The sequence below is a fragment of the Eurosta solidaginis genome, chromosome 1 (assembly GCF_040869045.1).
Source record: "Eurosta solidaginis isolate ZX-2024a chromosome 1, ASM4086904v1, whole genome shotgun sequence".
Taxonomy (NCBI): domain Eukaryota; kingdom Metazoa; phylum Arthropoda; class Insecta; order Diptera; family Tephritidae; genus Eurosta; species Eurosta solidaginis.
In genome coordinates, this window is record NC_090319.1 from 299,498,679 (window position 1) to 299,526,231 (window position 27,553).

Genomic DNA, 27,553 nt, shown 5'->3' on the forward strand with positions numbered 1-27,553 from the left:
TTAGAACTCCGTTTTAAATTAAAACTATTTATTATTGATAATAATGTACATAATCTTGGATTAATACAATTTTCAAGAAAATGGCCTAAACTCAAGAAACATCGATTTCAGTTTGGTTACATAATGGGATATGATAACGAAAACTTCAGAATATCTTTAAAAAGGTACTACATAAGATATACCTTATTTTCCTCCACCCCACGCTAAAAAAATGTACCTATACTATAATAGATCCACCGCCGTGTACCTGTGATCTAGGGCCCCGCTTGGGGGACGCCTCACATTCGTTTTTCTATCAGATTGAAACAAATTGAACTTAGATTCGTCGCTCCAGTGCCCCACTCAGCATTTTGATGATTAAATTTTGAATTTCCCTACATATTAATACAATTTGATTACTCTTTCCGACTAAATAATGAGTTATCATACAATTGAACAAAAGAAATAATCAAATATGAATACTTTTGATGATCAAAAACTGAAAATCATTTCTCGATCACTTTTTGGAATCATTTTTGAAGTCCTTTGATGATTTAATTTTTATATTTCATAAAAAACAGTAAAAGGAATAATCAAATATGCTTACCTTTGATGATCAAAAACTGAATATAGTTTTTCAATCACAGTTTGGAATTTTATTTGAATCAAATGTGTTTACTTTAGGTGATCAAAATTTATAATCATTTTTCATTCAGCTTTCTGAATCTTTTATGAATATATTTGTTGACTGAATAATGAATTTTATACTTGTTAAAATTTTACTTTTCAATGAAAATCTTAGTTTTTCACATACACATATTTTTTCAATCATGAAGCTCAGAAAAAATATATAAAAATTGTATTATTTATATAATTATACATAGGTATTCTTCAAGACAAGAAATAATGAAAATGCTGCTTGTGACCAAAGATTTCCCCAACCATGTCTCCACCTTCGGCTTCCCGGAAAATACATAATAGTTGGATAATACAAAGGTTGTGAGCTATTTGAACCCCAGGTAAGTGAAACTCTCTTGACATATGTACCTGGATATGTCTTCAACATCCCGTACCGCATCGTATTTTAAGATATTGATGATCATATGTAGCTGATGTTGGATGTTGTAGTCGCAGGTGTATATCGGTCAAGTTTGTTTGCGAGTTAGCTGTGGTTCGAACAGCTCACTTTCGCATGCTTTCTTCCCCTGATGAAATAAAATTATTATGTTGTATCCTATTTTGAATGAGATATGAAGGATAAATGCATTATAATGGCATTCAAAAATGATTCAAAAATCTCAACCAAAACGATTGAAATATATTCACGAATATGATCAAAAAGTGACTGTGAAAAGCAGTCAAATATTACTCTAAAACAATTAAAGCTCAATTTTACAATGATATCAAATATGAATAAAAAGCTCTTCGAAATAGGAATCATAAATGATTATTCAAGAATAATCACATTTATGGTACATTTTTCTCCCGATGATACGTTAATTTTCGAACAGAAAATGCTTTTAAATTTGAACGTTTTTAATCATCTTGGGGTATGATATTTAAATATTTTTTGATCAAAATTTTTAAATAATGCTGGCTGGGGCCTTTTACTCCAGTATTGTGCGTCTTTTTTGCAAACCGTTACCACTTTTTAATACTTTTTTTTGCTACAGGCGTTGTTTTTCTGCAATACACCCACGCGGTCCCGGCGTCTTTTTATTATCCGAGCAGAGAGTTCCAAATTCAAGTCCTTAGCAACTTCAGCTTTTATTTCAGTAGAGGACATGAATGGGTTGCGCTTGAAAGTCCTACAAATAAATCTATCATCCGGTCTTTCGAGGCCTGGGCTTCCTGGTTGAAGTTTCAAACTTATTTGTTTTAGTGAATTACTCCAAATACCTTTTTTTTTGGAGCAAGCAAACTTTTGAGTAATAGCCGTCATCGAATTTCTTTCTGTTTTAGTACACGGCACAATTAAGTCTCTCAATTTTCGAGTGCACGACTTTTGTCCAATCGAACAACTGAAATGCACTAAAATTATTAAAAGGTTTCTATGGCTTTACAACTAATACTCACTTTAAAGATAAACTTAAAAAAAAAAATTATGTAAGGCGCGATAACCTCCGAAGGTATTTCAGACCGAGGTTCTCTTCTAATTTGTTATTACTACAAATTGGCGGGACGGGACTTACTTGTTTTATGCCGACTCCGAACGGCATCTGCAAGGCAGATGAGTTTTCACTGTGAAGCTTTTCATGGCCAAATTACACTCGGAGCGCTTGGCAAATACTGCCGAGGGGCGACATGTTTCCAAAATTTTTATATTGCTTTGCACGGGGCGTGAACCCAGGATTTTCGGTGTGGTCAGCGGAGCACGCTACCATCACACTACCGCAGCCGCTTCAAATTACGTGCAGAAAATTTAAGAAAAACCGACGTGTTTGGAATCATCGATTCTCTCTAAGTTTGTCTGAAGACAATCTTCAGAGCCTACTCTATAAATAACGGCTCTCATAACTAAAAGTGCATGCACACTTAGCGCCGCTTCTACACTTTTTTGCCAATCGATGAACATTGTCGCTCATGGACGCGTCGCGTAGTGCTACTGCCGCTAGATGTGAATTGCTCCATAAGAATACATGCAAAAAAAAATTTTCCGCGTAGTGTAGTGTAGCTAAGTGTGTTCTTGGGTTAACAGTGAACGGCCTTAAAAGATTGAAAGTGGTTTAGTTTAGTTTAGCAAATTGTTAATCATTATAAGGCCACCACTGTACATACATACATCATGTACCTAGAAATTTGCAGGTCATGCCTAGGGAACAAAGGCAAAAATATTTTTTTCCCTTTAATTTAAGAAACCAAGCCTTTTTCTGTGAGTTTATGCACAAATAACAAATCTACTTAAATACGAACAAATCTATTTATTTTTTATTAAATAAAAATAACGCTATTTCTTAGTATTATATCCAAGATTATTAATGCTTAAGTTTTTTACTGTAATAATTTTTGTTTTAAATGTATTGATAATTGTACAAACTCATATTTTGTTACGAATATTCTAAAGAACATTTTAAGAATTTTTTACCAATTGTATTTATACTAAAAGTACATACATACATATGTAGACGGAATAATATAAAATATTTATTAAATTAATAAAGAAAAAATGTCATTGCTATAAACAATTTTTTCTAATACATAAACATATATTAATATAAAGGTTTGTTGTTGTTTTATAAGAGTTCATTAAGGTGTTACAAATAAAATATTGCATATTGTAACGAATATTTGGGAATTCCGCTTATTCCAAACCTTCTGCTAACTTTTGAATTGCTAAACTGTTGAATAAATAACTTCAATATTCAATAACGCAAAATCGTCTTTAGTAGACTACTTTGAGAGTACTTCACAATAACACTTATACTTCCCAACCAATAGCGTGCTTAAATCAAAACTGATTAGTCATGCCTCAGATTGCGCTGCTTTTATACTCTCGGTTTCCTCGTTCACCCATTTCTCCTAAGGTCTAGTAATTTCGAGAATTTCATGCTTGATTACCAGCCATATATATGTATATTTGTAGTTTGTAGGCATATGCGTGTGCCTTGTATGTATATGTGTGTGATTGATTTGTGTACGTACGTACGAGTGGCTGCTTAGTATCAGCTTAATGATGCTAGTATCACTTAGTGATGCTAATATTCGTCACAATATAATATTTACTATTTATTTAAATTTATTTAAAAGTTCTCATTTCATTTTTAACACGCCAAAGTTCGCATTGTTGACGGAACTTCATGTATTTAATTTGCAATTTAAAGTCAATCTTTGAGTAATAACATCGGCTTTTGCATTGACTAAATCAGCCACATGTAAAATGAAATTTGTAAACAAGTGAAACCAACCGCTGAACTGACGACTACGAACGACTATAAATCGACAGTCATAGTCAGCAACTTACATACATACATGAGCAGCAATAGCTAAATTTCATGTAAAGAACTATGGCTGTTGAGTTATAGTCGTTCCGTTTACTTTCCGGCTTATAAAAAGTCTAGCAAACAAACTCACCACTGTCAAGCGGGTGCTCATTCAAATCTGCAGGACTGTCTGTTACAGCAGAGAATAAACCATATAGCCCCACTATAGAAGCCATATCTGCTCGGCTACATTCTTAACCTATTTAAGGTAGTACTCATGTCAAAGCCATGGAAACTCGAACAACTGCATTCGTCGTAGCGACCAATTGGTCTCAGTTCCTTTCTCCTAAAGGGTATGGAAATAATTTTTGATCAATATATTAGGGAAGTTAATATAAACAAACTCCCTCCGTGTAGGACTAAATTTTCGTATCAGTCAGGGTAATGCACGGAGACGGCTATTCATAGCCACACGGAAAAAAATTGAAAAGGCTTTGGAGAGTACAAATATAGCCACCCTGCGCTTTTATTGAGATCTCAGGGGCTTTCGATAACACGAAAAATCAGTCTTGAGCTGAGAGTGACAACTGAGTCAATTGTGTCTCTCCCCTCTTGTGGACCATAGTCATCGATTACCTCTTCCGTTACTGAAATCCAATGGATTTGACACATAAGGGTATACAGATGACTTAGTAATCCTAACCAAATCCTGTCCTAGTGCCTTTTACCTGGAAAAAAAGCTATCCATGCCAAAACGTTGCCTGGGTGGCACAAAAATCAGATTATCAATGGAAGCAAAATACGTAAGGCTTACACTGGACAGAATCTCAAGTGGGAGGCTCACCTAAACAAAGCAACAAGAGCTTTCTTCGCCTGCATTCGACTCTATGGCAAAACATTGGGGCTATCTCCCAAAATGGTATACTGGACACTTAATATTCTTGTGCAATAAGAGTGAATTCATACGTGGTGCAATGCCCCCTTCGCTCAGAATCGGAACTTTCAGGTGTCCATTGTAAACAGAACTTTGGCTCAAAGGTTTGGTTCATGGATGGATCAAAATTTGATGGAAGAAAAATAGAAGCTGCCATCTATGGGCCGAACCTCAAGAAATCGATACCAATGGGAAGCTAACCCACTATTTTTTCACGCAGATATCCATGCAGCAGAAGTTTGAGGTAGAGAATGAATACGAAGAGGCTTATCCTCGTTATGTCAAAGAACCAGGCAGCCTTACGTACCTTGCAGTCTTACATAATTACTTTCAAGCTTGTGCATGAATGCATTTGAGTTCTAAATGATGGGAGCCATAAACAAGGTTATGTAGGATGAACTATCGGGCGTCAGCGAGATGAAGGTAATAAAAAGGCAGACTACCTAGCGAAGCAGGGTGCTTTAGCGACATTCTATGGTATAGAGGACTTCTGTGGACTCAAAAGTGCACACACTAGGGAAACCATATATAACTGGGAAACAAAGCAGTTCAGACGTCGCTGGATTTAATTAAAATGTAGTGCATCAAGACCTAATAATAATAGTGCTGGAAGGATCCGAATCACCATGCTCTCTAAATACTTCGTAATTGCCTTTAAAACATTTCCAAGATAATACCGAAATGATCCTTAGATGGTTTCGACTTTATCCCAGGAATGATTTTCAAATTATTCCAAAACTATCCCGTACTTATAGTAATTTAGCCCCAAACATATCCTGTAAACGATATGAAAAACAAGCCCCATTAAGAGACTGTCTGAATGGACACCGAAGTAAACTCCAGCGAACAGTCTCAAAAAACAAAATAGCCAGATGCCGGTCGCCGTGGTGTGGTGGTAGCGTGCTCCGCCCACACCGAAGATTTTGGTTTCACCTTCCGATCAAAGCAACATCAAAGACATAAAGACTTTTAAAAATTAGTTCATAATTACTGTTCCCAGGGAGTATAGGAATCCCTTATTAAAAAATTTAGCAGAAGAAATTCCTCACCATAATCTGTTCTGCCGTTTTGGCTTGATTAAGTAACAAAACCAAACACCAGTGCTTCCAAACATCCAAACTTTCACATTAATAATATGAAGTAAGTTATGAGTATATGATTCATATTCGTATTTTTTGCCTACACCTCGTAACGTTTCTATGAATTCATGTTTTCAGCGAAAATATTCTGCTAATTTGGTAGCAATTAACAAACCAATTAGCAGCATCTCACTTTATTATTATTTTCCCCAAAGTTTTCAGGCAAATCTCTTTTAATTACACTGGTCAACAACATTTTTGTACATGGGTCGTGCGTATATTTTTCTTATTGCTTTTGCACCCAGAAATAAGAATATGAACATAAAAAAGTTTTTGATTTGGTTTTGTTCGAAAAAAATGAGAAAAACGAAAAACATGAAAATTCATCAAAATTTGACATAGATTTGATTTATTCTAGTATAGTAAAAATCAATTTAAGATTTATTCTTATAAATTTAGTTTTAGAATACAGTTTAAATGTTTAAAAATGGTTTTTCCTGCCATATTCGGTAACATTTTCTCTTATTAACGTCCAAATATAGTCCCCCATCATGCTTTCCGTATACTGGCCTGGGTAGCGTTTCTCAAACTCCATTATATCTTGATGGAATCGCTCCCCGTGTTCTTCTGAATAAGCTCCCATATTATCTTTGAATTTATCCAGATGTGAATGTAACATGTGCATCTTTAGCGACATTCTACATCCGATGGCGGAAAAATTCGTAATCATTCCAGTTATCAGCTCATCATAATTTTCATCCCTATAATTTCCAAGAAAGCCATGAAATACCGCCTTAAAACTGTTCCACGCTAGTTTCTCCTCATTGCTAAGTAGGTCCGGGAAAATATCGCAGTTCATGATTTTTTTTTATTTGAGGGCCAACAAAGACTCCAGCTTTAATTTTCACCTCTGACAGCTTTGGAAAAATGTCTGCAAATATTTGAAAGCTTTAGACTCAATATTAAGAGCCTTAACAAATCGTTTAATAAGGCCCAATTTAATATGCAATGGGGGCATCAATATATTTTTAGGATCGACAATTGCTTCATGTTTAATATTAAATATTCCCACTCCATACTCAGTACGTTCAGGCCAATGTTTTTGGCGATAGTAGGCGGCATCATTTCTGCTATCCCATAGGCAAAGATAACAGGAGTGTTTGGTATATCCACCTTGCACACCAGTAAAAAAAACAAACCATCTTGAAGTCTCCAATAACTTCCCACTTGTATTCCGTATATTTGATTGCAGTTAATAGCATTTTAATACTGTCATAATTTTCTTTGAGATGTATGGAATGTGCCAGTGGAATAGATGGAAATTTGTTCCCATTGTATAGTAGAACTGCTTTTGGACTTTTTGTGGAGCTGTCGATAAAGAGGCGCCATTCATTTGTATTACAAGGAATACCAATTGCTTCAAATAAACCTTTCACGTCATAGCAAAAACAGAGTCCATCTTCCTTACTGTAGAAACAAAAAAATTCTTCATGACAGTTTCTTTGCCGAGATATTCAAACATCAGAAGTAAGTAAATTTCGTTGTTTAAGCCGCGATGCTAATAACTCTGCTTTGTCTTTTGATAGATTTAAGTCTCTTATTATGTCATTGAGATCTTCAGAGTTGATGAGATGTGGTATTCCTGGTTCAAATTGAGGAACAAATTAGGAATGTATGGATGCAGATGAACTCGGTGTTTGAAAGCTGCCTTGAGGGAATAGTTGCTTTTCCAAAACAGGTGGATCAGGTACAGGATTTTGTTCCGAATGTGGTACTGGAGCGGATGTCGTTGGTAGTTCCGGATATATTGTTTTCCTTAAACGTTTCCCTTTCAGTGGTTTCACTACACAAAAAGAGCAATCTGTTTCATGATTACTCAGTTGCCTCCAAATCCTCGGCACTGCGAACTTCATGGCTCTTTTTCTCACCCTGGTACCAAACTATAATAAAACGTAAAGCATTTCATAACAATTTCAGTTATTATGCAATTATATATATGTAGATATATGTATATATATATGAAACAGTTAGTACAATAAAGAAGAGAAAATAAACTTACGCTCCAGAATGCTTCTGCAAGAGTTACATGAAACAAGTGGAGCCCATTTTTTGTCCTGGTTTTTAACAGGTAGACCGAAGTAGGCTAGGTAGGTCTCGCAAATCCTTGTGTTTTTAGTTAAAACAAACTTTTTTTTGTCTTCTTTTAATACATTCGCCACATATATAGCAAAACGAATTAGCCGCTCGTTTACAACTTCTCGAAGACATCATTCCTCTGTGTCGCCCACAACGAGTGACCCAAGAAACTACAGCTTCTTAAAAAAATTTTACTTACAAAAACGCTATCAGGTAGCTGGCATGCTCTATTGCTAGGCCTGCCAATCCGTCAGTAAAAGTGTCGATAAGTTTCTTAATATGTCCTTAACGAATTGCCAAATCTACCTTAAATCATGTGTATCTGGGACCTTTTATCTCCTTTTTACTGTTTCTCAGCCACATTTTTTGTTTTTTTTTTAAGATGAGTATGTTTTGCTTTAAGTAGATCTTTTTTCGATGCATCGCTGCATCAGGTAGCTACCCGCCGCCCTCAATCGACCGAAATAGCGCGAAAGGACCTACATTAGCCTGGTGCAAAAATGCAAAATTTTCAAATCGCTATAACTTCTACAAAACCAAATATTTTTGATTGGTAATTGCATTTTTTTTATAGAATTGAACATAGAATACGAATATATAGGGCAAAACCCTTGTTGATCTGTGTTATTAGCCATTGTGACATAAATAGACAGTTATTATAAGTAGAGGTATCACTGCACGCAATTTTCGGTCTTTATTGGGACGACAGCAACACCATTTGACAAGTTGTGTCAGAACCTTTTTTTAAATTCTGACAACTCTAAGAATAACACGGCCACAGCCGCAACGATGTGTTGACTGGGAAAGGCCGCCCGACTAAAGGACGGAAACCTTTTACATGCGACCGCAGAAATAAAGACCTCTCAAATCATATAAGACCTGGCGTATGTCTCGGAATTACGGATGCTGTGAAAATCAGAAAATATTACTCTTGCAGGATACAAATAAAGAGTTCTGCGGAGTAGTACAATTTACTTACATGTAATCAGGCCCGTAGCTAGAAATTAGAATTCCCCACCTTAAAAACGCCAAGAAGTGAGATGAATTATTATAATAAAATTTTTTGTCATAGTTTGAGATAAAAAATTATTGCGGTTGCAATGTATGGTATGGAGAATCCACCCGCATCACAGATATAATTAAATCAGACTATCGAATTTTTGTAGTTTGGTTAAAGGAATGGTTCATTCCGGCACTTTTCTGACAAAAACTAATCTCACTGTGAGCGAACAACACCAAAAGCGTAGAATTGATTTCTAAGGCTGTGTGCTAATCTAAAACATTTTACTCGATGGAGAATTTAGAAATTTTCTATGGTTATCGTTTAATAGTTTTCGAGAGTTGTTTTTTTCTCACCTTAACTTGCGTGCATACCTACACGCAGAAAAATTGTCATGTTGAATCAACACTTTTTTAACACTTTTTCAGGTTATTATTTTTCAACACTATCGCTCAGGTTGTTTTAACATGAATCTACTTTTTCACTGTTCCTACATGTCTGATCAACATGAAGGAACAGTGTGAATTTAACATGATTACAAACGTTTGAATCAACATGACTTCCTGTTAATACAACATTATTAGTCTCGTTAAATTAATACTATTTCATGTTACTCTAACACGATCTGACATGTTAAACTAACACTATACTATGTTGAAATAACACGATATGTCATGTTAAACTAACACGATCTATCATGTTAACTTAACAGGGTTTTATTGTTAAATTAATACGATCTATCATGTTAACTTAACAGTGTTTTATTGTTAAATTAACACGATCTATCATGTTATTTTAACAGTTTTTTATTGTTAAATTAACACGATCTATCATGTTATTTTAACATGGTTTTTATTGTTAGATTAACATTCTAAAAATAAAACACCTCGTTTTTGGTTTTTTAAATTAATTTAATTTATTTATGACATTTTTAATTAAGGATTGTTTTTTTATACAAATATGGACATTTTGAGTGGCACTCGGTGTACGCGCTCTCGCATAACAAAAAAAATAAGGCATATAAAAAACTTAATTACAAGTTTTTTTATAAAAATATGTATACTTATTTTAATAACAACTTTTTGAATACTAATTGCTTTTCAATCGTATAAATTTTCTGTTATTTCGAATAGTATGTGTATGCAAAGGAGGTGAAGATATTTTATCCGCATTTATGAAATTATAGCTGCATAACTTTTCTCCTACAATATATGACTGCGTATATGAATCAAAGTTTATAATTTGATGCTGAGAACATATAAAAAATAGTTGTTTTAGTGAGCATACTGCAATATCTTCAACCTCAAAAAAGTAAACAACAACATCTTTTATAATAAAAAAAAAACCTATTTTGAAAAGTAATCCTTTAAAAGTTACTTCTGAATAAAACTTGTATTTTGAAATATCATATTTAATTTGAAAATTGGATCCGTATTTTAATCCTGTACTGTCAGGCAACAGGAATTTCATATGAATGCTTAAATCAGGCTTAAAAAAAGTTTCGTTTGATATATTATACGAGAATTTTAGTGCAGCTTTTATTGAAAGACTCCATGGAATATTTACTCGAGATGTAATTGAATTTGAGTATGTTTTGAAAATTTTGTGAACAGCTTCAAATCTCATGCACCATATTTTTTTTAATGGTCCACATTTTTTTATTGAAGAAACATAGTGTAATAGGAAATGGAACTTTGGCTTTAATGGTTTTTGAACAGTGACTTATATAAATAATGGTGCTTTTCAGTAAGTGACTTTAATGTGTTTAAGCAGCATTCGCCTATCTCCAACAGCAGCAAAATATCAATAATTTGCAAAAGTACTAAAAAAAAATTCCATACTTCATCTCCTTCCGGTACTAGGTCACTTATTATAAATGGCAAATGATGGACAAAGCACATCATTTCCCTTGCTGACATTTTAAATTTCGAATTTCTTAAGTTATTCAAACTTATAGGCGGAGAGCTATTGCCGATTTCAGTTGGTCCATAGGAAAACATTTGCTTTCTATAGTTGAACGTTTCGAGACTAAAATATTTTTTTGTTTCTATGAAATTCAAAAGAACTTCTGAAATGTCGTAATGGCAAACACCTTCAAATAAATCGTGCATCAAATCGAAATAAAAGTTATCTACAATATGAAAACTAGTTATGTCGTTAAAAATACAAGTTTCTGTTATGCCAGTCAACTTGAAATCCTGAATAGCACAGTCGGAAATATACGACTGTCTATTTCGTAAAAATTCGGTGTGTTCTGATATATCCGATTGCATATTAGATTTATGTCTTTTACAGTTACGACAATAGAAGTTTGAATTAAAACTACTAGTAAACCCCAATATAGAGTTTAATCCCAAGTTATCAGTTATAAGAGCAAGGACAAAGAAAACATGAAATTCACCCTCAGCAGTAGTTAAAACTATGCCTTCCGCTTCTAAATGTTGAATAACTTTTATTAGTGGTTTAAATGAATAAATATTGCCGCATTCTTTTCGATCATGTGATTTAAAAAAACCTGCTACAAATATGTTTTCTAACGTTGATAAGTGATGGTTGGGAATTGTTGGAAAGTTATAATAAATACCACATACTGATTGATTACAAGCATGGGAGCCCAATGGATTACCAATTCCAAACTCATCGAAATATAACACGTATGGAATAACCAATTTATTTTTAAAGCTTAACAGTTTTTGTTTCCAGGTTTCACCATTAATAACATTTGCATACACATCCTGCTTTGACTGTATAATTTTTATATTTTCTAATGTTAAGTATAAGTTATTTTTAGTTTCGAAATATTTTTTGATTTGAAATTCGATTGGCATTAAAACGCCTGTAACCTTATTTGAATGTAGTCCGGGATTGTTATTTACTATTATTTCAGAAATTTCTTCATTTATTATATATGCAGTGGGAGGAGCAAAAATCTTTTCACGTTCAAGTAATTTGAAAAAACGGTATTCTTTAGTTATATTTTGAAAATTAGAGAAAATGTTTTGGAAATTATTTTCTGCATTTATTCTATTGTTATGATCTTCAATATAGGGCGCCATAAATTTCAAAACATGTTCTTGGATTGGCTTTAAAATGATTTCATGCATATCCTGTACAATAGAAAAAACATCTTTTCTTGTAAAATTGTTTTTGTTATGCAAAGATAATACAAACTGCTTGAAATTCATATTTGGCACTCCATTGCTTTGCAAAGAATTTAATTTATTAATTTGATCATTTACTATAACTGAACTTACTATATGCTGTAGTGTATTGTTTTGTAAACTTGAAATGATGTGGTTATTTTGATAAATTTTGCAGCTACTGTTATTAGTAATGCAGTCTTGAGCTGATTTGGTATGTACAGTTCGGTGAACTCTGTTTAAATGATTTTGAAATGAATACATGTTTGAAAAATATTGACCACATTCAGGTATAGTACAAATAAAATTTTTTATCTTACTACACACATGGAATGATTTTAAATGGTGGACTAATAATTTTGGATTATGTCCACTAAAATTACAAGCAAAGCACTTAAACATTTTGCGGATTTAGTTAGACATTTTTTTGCATTTTCCAAATAATTAATTAACAACAGTAAATTAGAGTTAACTGAGCAGTCGAATTTAAAAAAGTATTTTTCCATGAAGTCGTACAAAAATTTAGCTTCTATTGGGTATTTAAGGTTGAATACATGAAATAATTTAAATAAAATAGCAAGCGCTCTAACAAATGTTGGTACTTTATACAGTACACCATCAAAAACAATATAATAACTTTCTAAGCTTTTCAATTCTTCGCCTATAACCAATATAAGTGGTTGCAGTGTAGTACATTTTTCCATAGCTTTGCTTTTTAATTCGTCATACCGTCTTTGGTAGTCATTTATATATTCACAGTGCAGCACTGTGACGTTTTGGGCGTCACATATAGATGGTTTCCATTTAAATCTCTTACTATTGGGAGTATTACCAGTTGAAATTAGTGGTGGTTTTAGTATAGAATGCATAAGTAAAGTTATTATACAGTCGGTTGAATCTAAAAGAAAAATAAATTTAAAATTACGTCAACATTAGCCTAGTATACAATTTACCCGAATCAACATTTTCATCAATCATGAGTAGCATGTTGTTTGATGCATTATCCTTAATTTTGTCTCTCATATAGGGAATAATAAGTCGTCTAAAATCCGGCCATTCATTGATCAAATTATTTGCACTGTCTTTGTACTTTGCTATAAAATCTATTGCAATCTAAAATTTGAAATAATAATAAAACTATAAAAATTAAATAAATTTGGGTAGAAGTGTATGTAGTTTAACTAACCAATGTATATCCAAGTGAGTTTTTAAGCAGCGGCCAATCAGTAAAAATATTTACTTTTCTATTGAAAATATCCTGTTGCCTTATTTCGATCGTTGCATTCCACTTCTTAACAACTTCACTCCAGGGCTCCATATTGTGTGCAAGCCACAATTTGTCCGCAACTGCATTCTGATCTATAAAGTAAAATGGTGAGTTAAAGATATATTCAAAGGAATTGTGTTAGTGAAATAAAAAATATTACCACTGGTACAGGGGGCCGAATCCTTTCTTGATGAAAGATCTGTATCATCCAATAATATATGTTCTCGTTTCTTGTTATGTTTTCTACGAACGTTTGTTGCCTTATCGTACAACTTTCCTGTAGGATTTTTGCCCTCCCGGCGGTTGCAATAATAGCGCTATATAAAATAAAAATTTATATTTGATTGAGTGTAGGTCCACAACATACGAATTAAATAAAATTGGTAATTGTGTAGATTGCACGTCAACCCGAAAAATGTCGGGAAAGGTACCAAAAGACGCGTTTCGCAAACCTCTGAATATATTAGTTTTCCGCTCGTGGATTCACATTCCGCGTCCTTTGGCGCATTTTCCGACTTGTTTTCGAGTTGACATCTAATCTACACAATTTCCATAAAATTATAAGATGCGCCACTTAAAATAGAAATTTCTATTTGATTGAGTGTAGGTCCACAACATACCAAATTATAAAACGCACCACATAAAATAAAAAATTATATTTGAATTAATGTATGTAGGTCCACAATATACGAATTAAATAAATTTATAAGACGCACCAATTAAAATAGAAATTTATATTTCATTGAATGTAGGTCCACTGTGTAATGCTGCGCTGCGTTGCATTATAGCGCCGCATTGCATTATGACTGTGTAACGCTGCGCGGCATTGCATTATGTCGCCAGTAATACTAATCGGTACTTTGGATATGCTCGAGCAAATGGTAATTCCTGCTATGACCTACAACTTTATAATGAACTTACCATATTTTCAGAGGGAAACAAAGTTATTATTTGCTCTGAAAAGTTTGCAATATCTTTCATTGCCATGCATTCGTTTTTTTCGGTGAAATAGTTCACAATAATCCCAATCAAAGCTTCGCGATGACTGTCCAGCAGAAAGAAGTTTTCTTTGTGGTAATTAATTATGTTTTTGCCTTTAGGCGAGGCATTCAGAATCTCCTCTAAGTTGTTTTGTGCTATTTCGGAATTTTTGAAGTCTTCAAAGGAAGTCATCTCGCTCCTATTCGAGCTGAGAGGCGAAAGAGTGGGCGCCTAAAAAGATAACAATGGTGTTCACGATCACGACGCAATGGTATTGCATCGTTGCATAGCAAAACAATGTCAAGGCATTTGCAGAATGCGATACAAAAAATCTATTGCATAGCTATTTGTCGCATTGGAATGCAATGTTTGACATGAGTGCTGTCAGACGGTCAATATGGATCGTGAGTATCGTTAAGTATGTGTATTTTACCATCTCATGGTGAAATATGTGCGAACGCAAAGTGTGGATCACAAAAGCACGCAACACAGTCAATATTCATTGAAAGTATTGTGATCCGTGATCCAGATTTCACAATTTCTAAATATTTTTCAGTGAAAAGTTATTGGCAGAGAACTAATAATTTTACCGGGTCCCAAATATCTTTTGACAGAAATAAAATATCGGGTCTTCGCTTTAGCATTATGCATACCGAAGTCAAAACGCATTTTTCAATACCCCTCCCGACATTTTTTGACGATATCTGAAACAACCCCGAAAAATTGTTATTTTAAAATACCGAAATCCCGGGATTGCCAAAAATCTTCGGCGTTCGATGCCTTACTACACAGTCAATATGGATCGCAATCAGTGGATCACGTCATTAAATATTGAACGTCTGACAGCACGCTATCGAACAGCTGATTTGCTCATTGAATAGAAAGGGCGCTCACGATTCGGAAATTTACAACCCATATGCAATTAAACATGAATACCCCTTATTACAATCAGGCAAATACATAAAAATTAAAACTTACTTCGTTTTGGCGCCAGTGTGAAAGCCGCTCCCTGAATTTTATTCTTAGCCCAATCTCTGTCTTTGGGAAAATGTCTGCCAAGTCAGCATCGTTTAGAAGACACATGCTTTCAGCATCTAAGCCACAATCTAAAAATTAAAGAAAAATCGTTTCATTAAAAACTTTCTAAATTGCCAAAGCAATTGTAAAACTGCTAAAATACGTCCATAAATGTCGGAATAGGTATCAAACGACGCCATGCCCAGTATTTCTGCGCAGAACACTTTTTGTCCAATGTTATTACAACAACCACATGAAAACTTGCAACTTTGATTGCAAATATCTTTTCACAGAAGGAAACAAATACCAAACGCCTTCGGATTATTGATACCGAGGTAACACGAAAAATTACACAAATTACTTACCCAAAACTCTTTGTAAAACTCGTTCATCAAATTGCATCCTACCGCAAATAATTTCGCGTAAAGCTTCCACTTCTTTATTCGGAGAATAAACTAATATTTCTTCTGGGGTCTCAACAAATAAGACATCCGACTCTTGGTCGAAATGGGGCATAAGGAAATCTATTTGTTCGCCCATTTGGTTGGCACAATTTCGGAAAATAAAGTTTTGGATAATTAAAAATTCACACAGTTTTCGCCACGTACATATGCGCTTGTACATTAAAATCGGAATAATGTAAGAGGCAGCGCAGCCATGGCGGAACAATACAAGGTGGCCGCGGCTCGACATACATACACACGTTCCATGTGTTTTGTTTTTGTAATTCTTTGGTGTAATGTCAAAATCGTACTACGCTAGAGAATGTTGTGTCAAATGTTATGAAAAAAACTAGCAATCAGATACTTACCGACGCAACCTAGTTTTTTTCCGCCATGCAGCGCAGCATAGAAAAACGAACGAACACTGTTACCACATAGACATTTTTATCCAAATTGTAAACTAAATAATAAAATGGCTTGTTTAACTACTAAGTTAGTTTTTTTGGGGTTTGCACGGGTTTTCGAGCTTTACTTTTGATCGAATTGAGATATTAAATTTATGTTTCCAGATTCCTAATCTATACGTAAATACGCGTGTTTGGGTCTCCTATTTGATATATTTTATCAGATTTTTTGTAGGTACCCATGCACTAAACTATGAATTTCCTTTAGGTTCTACTTTCACAGTTGTGATCTGTACGACCCCCTTTACCATTCCCAGAAAGTAGTTTTTCCCAAAGCGTGATGTTCTCTAGTAAAGTTTCTCCAATATGCCACAAACAATAATGTTTCTCTTTTTCGATAAGAGAACTTTGGTACTTTGGAACTTTGGAACTTTTAGCCATTTTACCTTACCAATACTGGCAACACTGACCACGACTTAACTTCTGTTCTTTTGAGAACAAAATTCTGTTCACAATCTTTGATGGGGGACAGATGACGGTCGAAAACAACACTTCTTCGTGTTAAATCAAACCGAATTTATGGTGAGGGATACACACTAATGTAATTCTAATGCAGAAACAGTTCATGTTATTTTAACCATACGATTCATGTTAAAATGTTCGTGTTGATTTTTCGAAATTGTTTTTGCTTTACGTACTAGAGCTGTTCATGTTCATTCAACATGATTCATGTTAACTAAAAATGTAAGAAATTTTTCTGTGTGTATATACCTATGTTTATTATTAGAATAAGTTTGCAGAAAAAATAACATGAAATGGTACTTTTGGTCGTATTTATTTACTCGTATCGCCCACCCAGCACTCACTCGAACTTAGACGTGGATATCCACATATAAATCTGGAAGCTCAACCATCTTTTTGGCTTATTCTCAATGAGTATTGCTTATGCACTGTCACAATAATTATGTGCCAACAAATGTGTATTAAATATACGTCACTGACCTACGATATAAGTGATATACATGCTGATTGATTTTGGAAGCCATGCCTCGATGTCATTTACTTCCGCCCTACCTTAAACCAACGCTGCCCTACCTTAAATTTAAGTCTAGCTACGGCCCTGCATGTAATCTTATGTTTTTGAACCAAATATTGCGCTCCACACTAAGTCTTAGCCTGTTGGTCGTACTTATTGGCCAGCCTTAACGTTCGGAATATCGGATGCATCATTATCAGTAAGGGGAATGCAACCAAGCTTTTTAAGTCGGTTATCGCAACGTTTTTGTTTGCGATAAGTCATTTAATAATACATTTTTAACTTATATTTTCGGTTTTCTGAACCTTTGCGTAAATAAAGTGACGAGTGGGTCAGTAAACAATTGGGTCAGTTATATGTATTTGTCTATCTCTCCCAGTGGTACAAGTTATGTAGATCATTCTCTAGTAAGCTCAGTGTATTATTCGATGATATGCTCAATACCATCAGTAGAAAAAGCATGCGTCCCTAAATATTTATGGATACTCATAAATTTAGTCTAAAACTGCTACCATAAAAAATTGCGTTATTTTTTTAAGCATCACGAGCTTTAAATACCTAGTCGTGCTTAGCAGCAAACGCCTTGAAACTGTGATCGCCTAACTGTGGTATGTAACGACTTGAATGTTCCGTAAAATGTATGGAGCATTAGAAAAGAGATCAATTGACTCATATGCGTTCGCTTGATAACTTGACCACAACAGTGGTAACTTTTCCAGAAACAAATAGTTTGGGCTTTTTAAAACACTTATATTAGCTTCACTTGTATGTATGCTTGTTTGTAACTCTCTAGGCTAGGTGCGCAAAAAAGAGTTAGACCCATCTAGCGCCAATTACTGAAGACTAGCGGCAGTGGTTAAATAACTCTCTACAAAACGAGTTGAACTTAATAACGGATACACGAACCTCTGTGCTACGGCGTGTTTTTTAGTTTTTTTTTAAACGATATTTATGTTCATTAAAAGAACTTCGTCGGCTTCTTATCGGTAAAGCCCTATGACATAGTTATTATTTTATTATTGAAGCGAGTTAATATCGTCGAGTTTAAGATTTGTTATCAGCTTTTATACTGAAATTTTGTAGGTTTCTGTTAAATAACAAGCCGATGAGTCGGCATTAACAATCGAACAAAATCGAATCCGATACCAAATTGGTAACACTCCGATAAGAAATCGATAATTTTACGATAACAAATCGATACATTTTTTTAAACAAAATCGATAATTTTTCCTTAACACGCCGATAACAAGTTGGTATCACTCCGATAACAAATCTATAAGTTTCCGAAAAAATGTATATCCCTTTACTATCATATGGATAACTTTTCAGTAAATAAGCTATAACATTTTGATAACAAATCGATAAAGTTTCGATACATAATACTGCGATAAGAACTTGTTAACAATCCGATAACAAATTGATAACATATTGTGAAGAATATTAGCATCACTAAGCTGATACTAAATAAATAATCACGCAACAATACAAAAAAACACATGAAGCAGCCATTCGTATATACATGAACACATCAATCATCATTTATACACATATATAAAAGGCAACGAAGAGATAACACACGCAGATGTAGTCATCAGCCGAAGTTGTTACGCACACATACACACGCCTATATGCAGCTCAATTACCAAGCAGGAGATACAGCAGTTCTAGAAGGCGAAACGTCTAGACTTTAGTAGAAATATGCGAATGAAGCAACGGAGAGTATAAAAGTAACGCAAGCTGAGTAATCAGGAGTCAGTTTTGATTTAATCATGCTATTGATATTGAGGCATATATGTAATACTCCTATATTGCTACAAAAGGCTAGGTACATTCCCAAACACCAGAGTGCCGTTATATTGCTTTTCAAACGTTTTTGTTTTTGTATTCAAGCGAGCTTGAAAAAAAACGCTTCAACTAGCTAAACAGTTTCATTATGGCAAAACCATACAGATGGTTACTTTTTTTAGCTGCTTTGACATTTCTACTTCTAGCGCAGTATGTTTTTGACACTGAACCAGAGAATTACAAAAACAAAATACATGAAATGCGTGTGTTTGTTTGTATGTATGTCACCCTGCTGCCACGCTTTTATTTTGTTATTTTTGTTTACTTGCACATACGTATGTTCATTTCATTCGCTCGTTCACAATAGTGCCCTATTTTTGAATATGCAACACTATACAACACTATCAATCAGGTCGACAATTACCTAAGCGGTTTCAGTTGAAACCGCTTAGCCAACTCAACTCGATTACTTTTTATTGTTGTTTTCCATGCAATTCGGTAAGCTAGCTAGTGTTTTAATTGTAATAGTTTGCAACGAAATACAGCTAATATAGGAGTATTACATATATGTATTGAGGTATAATTGTACTACTCCAAAGTAGACTAAATAAAGACCATATTGCAATATTGAATATTGAAGTTATTTATTCAACAGTTTAGCGATTCGAACGTAAGAAGAAGGTTTGGCATAAGGGGAATTTCCCGAAATTCGTTACAATATCGATAATATTACGATGTTAAATGAAAAACATTTTTTTATTTTATCTTATTGTATTTTTACATATTTTATTTTATTTTGTTATGTTTTTGCTTATTTTATTTTATTTTATTTCAATCTATTTTATTTTATTTTATCTTACTTTATTTTATATTTTTATATTGTATTTTACTTTGTTATGTTTTCATGTAGTTTATTTTCTAGGGTTTCTAAACCCTACCACGTAGCTCCTTCCCACATTACGCTACAGTTTGATTTGAAATGAAAAGAGTTTCGTCTGAAACGAAAAAAGTTTCATTTGTAATGAAAAAAGTTTTATTTGAAATGAAAAGTTTCATTTGATATGAAAAAAGTTTAACTGGACCTAAAAATGCTATATCTATGATTTGGAGGAGGTTTGGTCCTATACCCGGCCGTGTGTTGGACTGTGTTATTAATCGCTCTTGGTAGTAAATGTTTATTCTGAATTGGATAGGCCATTAGTATGTATGGGATGTCATGTAAGCTCACAACTAGGTATATATTGATTGATGTTACCACAACTGAGATTTGCAGATTTACTTACTTACAAATGTATCCGCTCATAAACCAGCTACCGGCAACTATTATTCTTTTGTGTACATTTGACGTGCACACCGCAAGCTCTTCTCTTATTCTTGTTACCAAAGCTTAATACATAGAATGTGATGTTGTTGTTATGTTCCCATTATACAAAGTGTTTTGCTTTTTTCCGCTCCACTACTTGTTTTGCCGGTAGTTATTCTAGTTAGGAGTTAGCGATGGCAGTGGCAAAAATGCTGCTGTGCATAAATCTAAGTGGTTTTTGTTTTTATTTTATTTGTTAGTTGGCGATGGTTGGGACTCCGGATGGCAATGAAGCTTTTTTATAACTTGGCCATTGAAATGGAAATTTGTTTGCAATTATCTCTTTGTTTTCGCTACGTTAGCATTTTTATGACTTACATATTTGTTTTGCTTTTACTATGCAAATGTGAATACTTTTGTCATTTTAATTCAATTTGCACAATTTTCAGTTATTGGACTCTGCTGTTACCATCACAATACCGTTTAGTCGACCCTGTGTTAAATAGTTTCGATTCGGAGGAGTCCAATAATACTGACACAAAGTGACTGATTGAAAGTGAACATTTCGTATCATTGGCTTCTTGTATACATTTGTATAGACATTCGTCTTGAAAGTGTTTTTCATATTATTTGTTTTTAAATTCAACAAGCAGGGAAGTCTAAGTTCGGGTGTAACCGAACATTACATACTCAGCTGAGAGCTTTGGAGACAAAATAAGGGAAAGTCGCCATGTAGGAAAAGGAATCTAGGGTAACCTCTAATGTGTTTGTATGACATGGGTATCAAATGAAAGGTATTAAAGAGTATTTTAAAAGGGAGTGGGCCTTAGTTCTATAGGTGGTTGCCTTTTAGAGATATCGCCATAAAGGTGGACCAGGGGTGACTCTATAATCTGCCAAATTCTAAATATTCCCTCGGAATTTTGTTCTCACAGATTTTTTTATTCCCGCGGAAAAATTCCTCCAATTCTTTTTTCCTAGGGAGAACAATAATTGGGGAATAGGAATTACGAATTTTCGATATCAGCTGTTTTGTCAATTGAAATTTCGTTGCGCATTTCTTATTAAACAATTTAAAAGTTTGATTATTGTTGCAAATTTGTTTGAAATTAAGAAATAAAATATAAACAATGCACAGTATTGCATTTCATGTGGTATTCACTGAAATAAGCAATGAATTGGTGCCACAGCAACATCTAAAGAGGATCATAAGAAGAAGACGGCGGGATAACACAAATCCGCTGCAGTTGCCTGCTTCCATTCAGCAAAGCAATTTTCTGGTCATCATATGCCAAAATCTATTTAAGCCTTCTTAAAAAATCCTTGCTCAATTGCTGAATGGCTGCATCAATAATACCATGAGCTCTTACGTAGCTTATGATATAATTTTCGACTTAAAATAAAGAATTTTTAGGTTGTTGTTGTTGTTGTATTAACAGTGAGAATATTGTGGTGGAATGTACATACATACAAATTTTCTGCACAAATTTGTACAAATAAGTGTTTTTTCCTAAAAGAACCAATTTAATATAACTATTTTGATGCAATCCCTTTAATTTAACAAGTGAAAAAACTCCTAAGAAATGGCAGAGAAATCTCCCTCTCACTCACATTCATAATACCTACTTTTTTCTCATAACCGGTTTCCGCTTTTTCGAACATTGTTCAGAATAGGAGGAATGGGAGAAGGGAAAAACTCGCACGGAATTTTTGTTTAGAATACGAGGAATGGGAGAAGGGAAAAAAGTTGCACGGGGTTTTTGTTTAGAATTGGGCTGAATGCGTTTGTACGATATGTGTATCAAATTAAAGGTATTAATGGGGGTTTTAAAAGGGAGTGGCCCTCAGTTGTATATGTGAAGGCGTTTTCGAGATATCGACCAAAATGTGGACCAGGGTGACCCAGAACATCATCTGTCGGCATCGCTAATTTATTTATATATGTAATACCACGAACAGTATTCCTGCCATGATTCCAAGGGCTTTTGATTTCGCCCTGCAGAACTTTTTCATTTTCTTCTACTTAATATGATATGTGGCACCCCCATTTTACAAAGTTTTTCCAAAGTTATATTATGCGTCAAAAACCAATCCAATCACCATGTTTTGTTCGCCCCTTTTTTCGTATTTGGTATAGAATAATGGAATTTTTTCATTTTTCGAAATTTTCGATATCGAAAAATGGGGCGTGGTCATAGTCGGATTTCACTAATTTTTAATACCAAGATAAAGTGAGTTCAGATAAGTACGTGAACTAAGTTTAGTAAATATATATCGATTTTTGCTCTAGTTATCGTGTTAACTGCCGAGCGGAAGGACAGACGGTCGACTGTGTATAAAAACTGGGCGTGGCTTCAACCGATTTCGCCCACAGAAAACAGTTAACGTCATAGAATCTATGCCCCTACCAAATTTCACAAGGATTGGTAAAATTTTGTTCGACTTATGGCATTAAAAGTATTCTAGACAAATTAAATGAAAAAGGGCGGAGCCACGCCTATTTTGAAATTTTCTTTTATTTTTGTATTTTGTTGCACCATATCATTACTGAAGTTGAATGTTGACATAGACTTCTTTAATACCTCATGTTTTAAAACAATTTGTGATTACTTGGTTCTACTACTAGTTCCTTCTCTCAGATACAGGTGCGTTCACCGCTTCCATACCTACGGTTCCAGGCCACCGTATAAATTATCTGGGTATCATCAATTTTACCAACCATCCGTTGTTTGGAAACCAATTCGCCAGTCCGTACTTTCCGCATATCGATTTCATCAACATTTAGTTGCCCGGAAATCGATCCACCAATCCAGCGATTCGTCAGCTGCGACTCGCCGGACATCGATTTCACCAACCACCGATTCTTCATTTGCGCATCGCCGATTCACCAATAATATCCACCGACATCGACCAAACCTCTGATTTGTCAGCTGCGACTCGCCGGACATCGAAATCGATCAAGCGATGCATCATTTGTGCATCGCCGATTTGTTATCTACCACTCATCATCACAACTCAGCGAACATCGATTGCACCAACCACTGGTTGCTTGAAAATCGATCAACTACCCATCTATCCTACCGGAAGCCGGACGCTGCCCATCTATCCTACGACTGTCACCCTTCCATCAATCAGAGGTTGGTTAAAGTTCCCCTCCAATATTACAACTAGATACAATTACCCTCCAAGAGGTGTGTGTGTACGTCTGAACCAAATACCACCAACAATATAACGTGTATTCATTTAGAACTTTATATTGACTGAGTTCTACCCCAGTCTTGGACGAAACCAACCTTAAGTAGGATTTTTGTCTAGACTGGTATTTGTGTTTTTTTCGGGAAGTGGACCAGGTGCTAACTTTTTCAAAAAAATCGTATCCATGGTGCGATAGTAAGAGGGGAGATGGAGGGAAAGAGGATATTTTGTGACAAAGTTAATATTTGGTCCAACCTCTTCTAGAAAATCTTATTTGTTCTGTGATTTGCCAAAAATTTTCTTTCCGGAAAATGGACCAGGGACCGACCTATTTAAAAAATCTTATTTGTGCTGTTGATATGTGGGATACTTTATTTTTAAGAACGTGGGCCAGGGACCAGCTTAGAATCAAACGGATAATAATTTTTGCGACTTTGGTCTGAGCAGGCAATTAAAAAGTAAGGTCCTCTCTCGACGCACAAAAAAAAACGCTATACGAAGCGCTTATCATACCTGCTCTGATGTATGGCTCGGAAACATGGACTGTGTCGAGAGAAGGTAGAGCTATCTCATTGAGAGGAAATGTCTCCGGTATGTTTATGGTCATGTACGTGATGCCGACGGTGAATATCGAAGGAGGTAAAGTGATGAGCTGTATGACAGATTATAAGATAATGCAACGAACAAAATCCCAAAGGATTCGCTGGCTAGCACCTGTTTTGCGAATGGACGGGGGCGCTGCGGCCAAGAAAGTATTTCTATCGACACCCGTATCTGGACTCAGAAGAAGGGAGACACCTCCAGTGAGTTGTGAGAGGCAGGTACAGGAAGACTTGATCACTCACGGCCCCTAATCAGCGTCAGTCGTCGCGAAGCACGGGTAGCTGACTTAGCATGTTACGAAACGGCCAAAATTGACTAGGCGGCTAAGCGCCAATAAATAATGATGATAAACCAGGGACGGGAAGAAGAAAAGAAAGACGGCGGAATTAAGGCAGGGAGAAAAGAAGGTGCGGAACGAAGGTAGAGAGACGGAGAGATACAATGAAAAAAAGATGTAGAGGAAAAAAGGCAGGAACGAGGTGTGGGACAGGGCAGGTCAGAAGGAGAGGGATATGGATAGGGATAGGGAGAGACAGGTTCAGAATGAGGGTAAGAGGGAAGAGAACTAGGGAGACATAAAGGAGAGGACAAATGTTGATAGAGAAAGGTAAATACAATAGGAGGAAAAGAGAAAGGGTGAAAGTTGGAAGGAAAAGTAGGAGAGAGTAGCAATCATAATTATGACTTATGATGATAACTAAACAAAATTAGTCTTTTTAATGTAGGTATACTAATTTCTCAAATTAGCAACAGCAGTGCACCGATTTATCGCCCATCTTTAGTTTTTGAATATATCCCGTCCAGTTCCGAAAATATATTCACTCTGTGCCCATTTCAATCTAAAATTCTTCTATGGAATAATACAAAACGTGCTGATGAGAGTTTTGCTGTACGGTGAATATTATTTCAATACCGCCCTCTTACAAGCTATCGTCTTGCCAGGAATTTTAGCTCAAGTCTACCCGATGATTATAGGTTTAAGTGACATATCACATCATTGACTTGGGCTTTGCACTGTTAACGCTGATTCCAGATACTATATGAAAGCTATTGTCTAAATGAGTATGAATCTAAGTCATACAAATACATAAGCTGCCCTTTATGCACTCTTTTAGTAAATTTATGTAAACAAGGCTGGTTCAGACTCTTAGAATTGCCCCACATTCAACTTACACTGGTTCGTGGCCTATGAATTCATTCATACTCGTAATATTTATACACATAAAACCACTTAACTTAGAATGTTGTAAGAATAAAAGAAAAAACGATAAAAAAACGTGTATGATCCATTTCTGACGATTTGATGTGCCACATTGTTCCTAAAGTTAACGGCGGACTGTTTAACGGTTGATTCACTTACCTTTGAACTTAACTGCCAAATTTCATCATACTTCAACGCACAGTTATACGTAATAATTCACTCAGTAGAGCAACACAAAATGTAGAATGAATCAACGAAATATCAATGATGTTGAAACTATGAAGGTTTTACTTAAGCCAACTTACAATTAATATGTATACATACATACACACACATGTGTAACATAAAAAAAAATAACAAAAAATTTTAAGTTAAACGGTTTTATTGAAAACAATACTTACATGAATTAATAATAATACTAAAAGCTAGAAAGTAGTTAGGTAGGTCCTAGGTACTAGTCATCACACTCCTCATCAATCTAGGGCGTTGATCGGACAATTAAATAAAATTGTTGGGCGCGTGAAATTTCTAAAAATGTGAGGCGTAGCAAAACCCTATTAAGGTTCAGTTGGTCTTAAATATGACTATCAATAGAAATTTGACGCGTCCAACGCTTTTATTTAATTGTCTGATCAACGCCCTAGATTGAAGAGGAGTGTGATGACTAGTACCTACAACCTACCAAATTATTTTCTAGAATTTTATTACAAAATATTTTTATAGTACAACGCCCGAAAGTATGCTCGCGTTTCTTTTTAAAGAAACTTTTATAGATTGAAAATTTTTGATTATTATAATTTCAAAATTGAAATATAAAAAATTAACAAGAACAATTCATTCAATTTCTTCAAAGTAGATTTATATAAAGTTGAATATAAATGTAACTAATATTAACATCATAAATTAAAATAATATAACCCTGCAGTTACAATCTAAGTCCTCAATACATAATCCTTCCAAAGACTTTACTCGACCCTGCGCCACGTATGCTTGTCCCTCCTCGAATTCCAAAGTATTTTGATGTCACTTCTACCGGATTGTATGTAATATTTGTTCCAAATATGAGCCAAATCGGATCACAAATACGAGTATTTTTAATATCGCAATCCTTGCTCCACTTGTCGGCGATTTTTTTCATATACCGCTTTCTATTCATGTATGTAATATGTTTTCCAAATATGAGCCTAATCGGAGCACAAATACGATTTTTTGAATATCTCGATATCTACCTGCGCCACATAGCGGCGATTTTTTTTCATAGGTCGCTTTCTATTCGTATATGTATTATGTGTTCCAAATATGAGCCAAATCGGACCACATATACGATTTTTTGAATATCTCAATCCTTGCGCGACCTGGCGGTGATTTTTTTCATATATCGCTTTCTATTCATGTATGTATTATGTGTTCCAAATATGGACCAAATTGGACCACAAACACGATTTTTTTTTTAATATCTCGATCCTTGCGGCACCTAGCGGCGATTTTTTTTCATAGGTCGCTTTCTATTAATGTATGCATTCTGTGTTCCAAATATGAACCAAATCGGACCACAAATACGATTTTTTGAAATATTTCGATCCATGCGCCAACTATCGGAGTTTTTTTCTTATTATTGCATTGTCATCGGGTTCTGAACTATACTTATTCCAAGTTTCAAGCTTGTAGCTTATCGGGAAGTTACTTAAATTTCAATTTCAAAATTCGTGCCGGCCAGACAGCCAGCCTGTCAAGTCAAGCTTAATAAAACCGTTTAAAAAAAGCATACTTCTAGTTCTGTTAAAAAAATTATACGTGGGCTTTTATTTCACACGAGCAGTTGGATGGCATATTGTCACATAGATCGGGCGCTTCGGGATATACATCCTGGGCATCTAATGCCTTTACTATGAAGTCCTAGTTTGGTGGATAGCCACACATAAAAGAACCAACCTCAAAAAATTTGAGGGGACAGACCACTTAATTCCATACCTGCCCTTCGAAGGGGCCTTCAGAGCCACAATACAGATGATAGTTATCACAATGGTGCCCAAATACCAGACGAGGCGATACACGTGTATACCGATGGTTTCAAAGTAATGGAAGGAGTAGGATCTGCGGTATACTTTGCTGCTGCTGAAATATACAGAT

General features: G+C 34.9%; 2 protein-coding genes across 5 annotated transcripts in view; one reads left to right on the forward strand and one right to left on the reverse strand.

Moving 5' to 3' along the window:
- twin (CCR4-NOT transcription complex subunit 6-like twin) overlaps positions 1–27,553 on the forward strand; it is a 117,969-nt gene that overhangs the window by 37,650 nt on the left and 52,766 nt on the right. The window lies entirely within an intron of this gene.
- Positions 12,533–16,212, reverse strand: LOC137237512 (uncharacterized). The gene is made up of 7 exons (XM_067761219.1): positions 15,819–16,212; positions 15,415–15,542; positions 14,377–14,667; positions 13,616–13,772; positions 13,375–13,547; positions 13,142–13,301; positions 12,533–13,086 (listed from the first exon to the last, which is right to left on the reverse strand). Exons 1-7 carry the CDS (start codon positions 16,144–16,146, stop codon positions 12,539–12,541), a joined length of 1,785 nt encoding a protein of 594 aa, XP_067617320.1. The 5' UTR covers positions 16,147–16,212; the 3' UTR covers positions 12,533–12,538.

Coding starts and splice junctions, on each gene's coding strand:
- LOC137237512 (XM_067761219.1), bottom strand. CDS start 16,146: ATGTCGAGCCGCGGCCACCTTGTATTGTTCCGCCATGGCTGCGCTGCC. Junction 13,773..14,376: donor TGTTTCCCTCTGAAAATATG/GTAAGTTCATTA, acceptor TATTTTATATAG/CGCTATTATTGCAACCGCCG. Junction 13,302..13,374: donor ACTCACTTGGATATACATTG/GTTAGTTAAACT, acceptor TTCAAATTTTAG/ATTGCAATAGATTTTATAGC.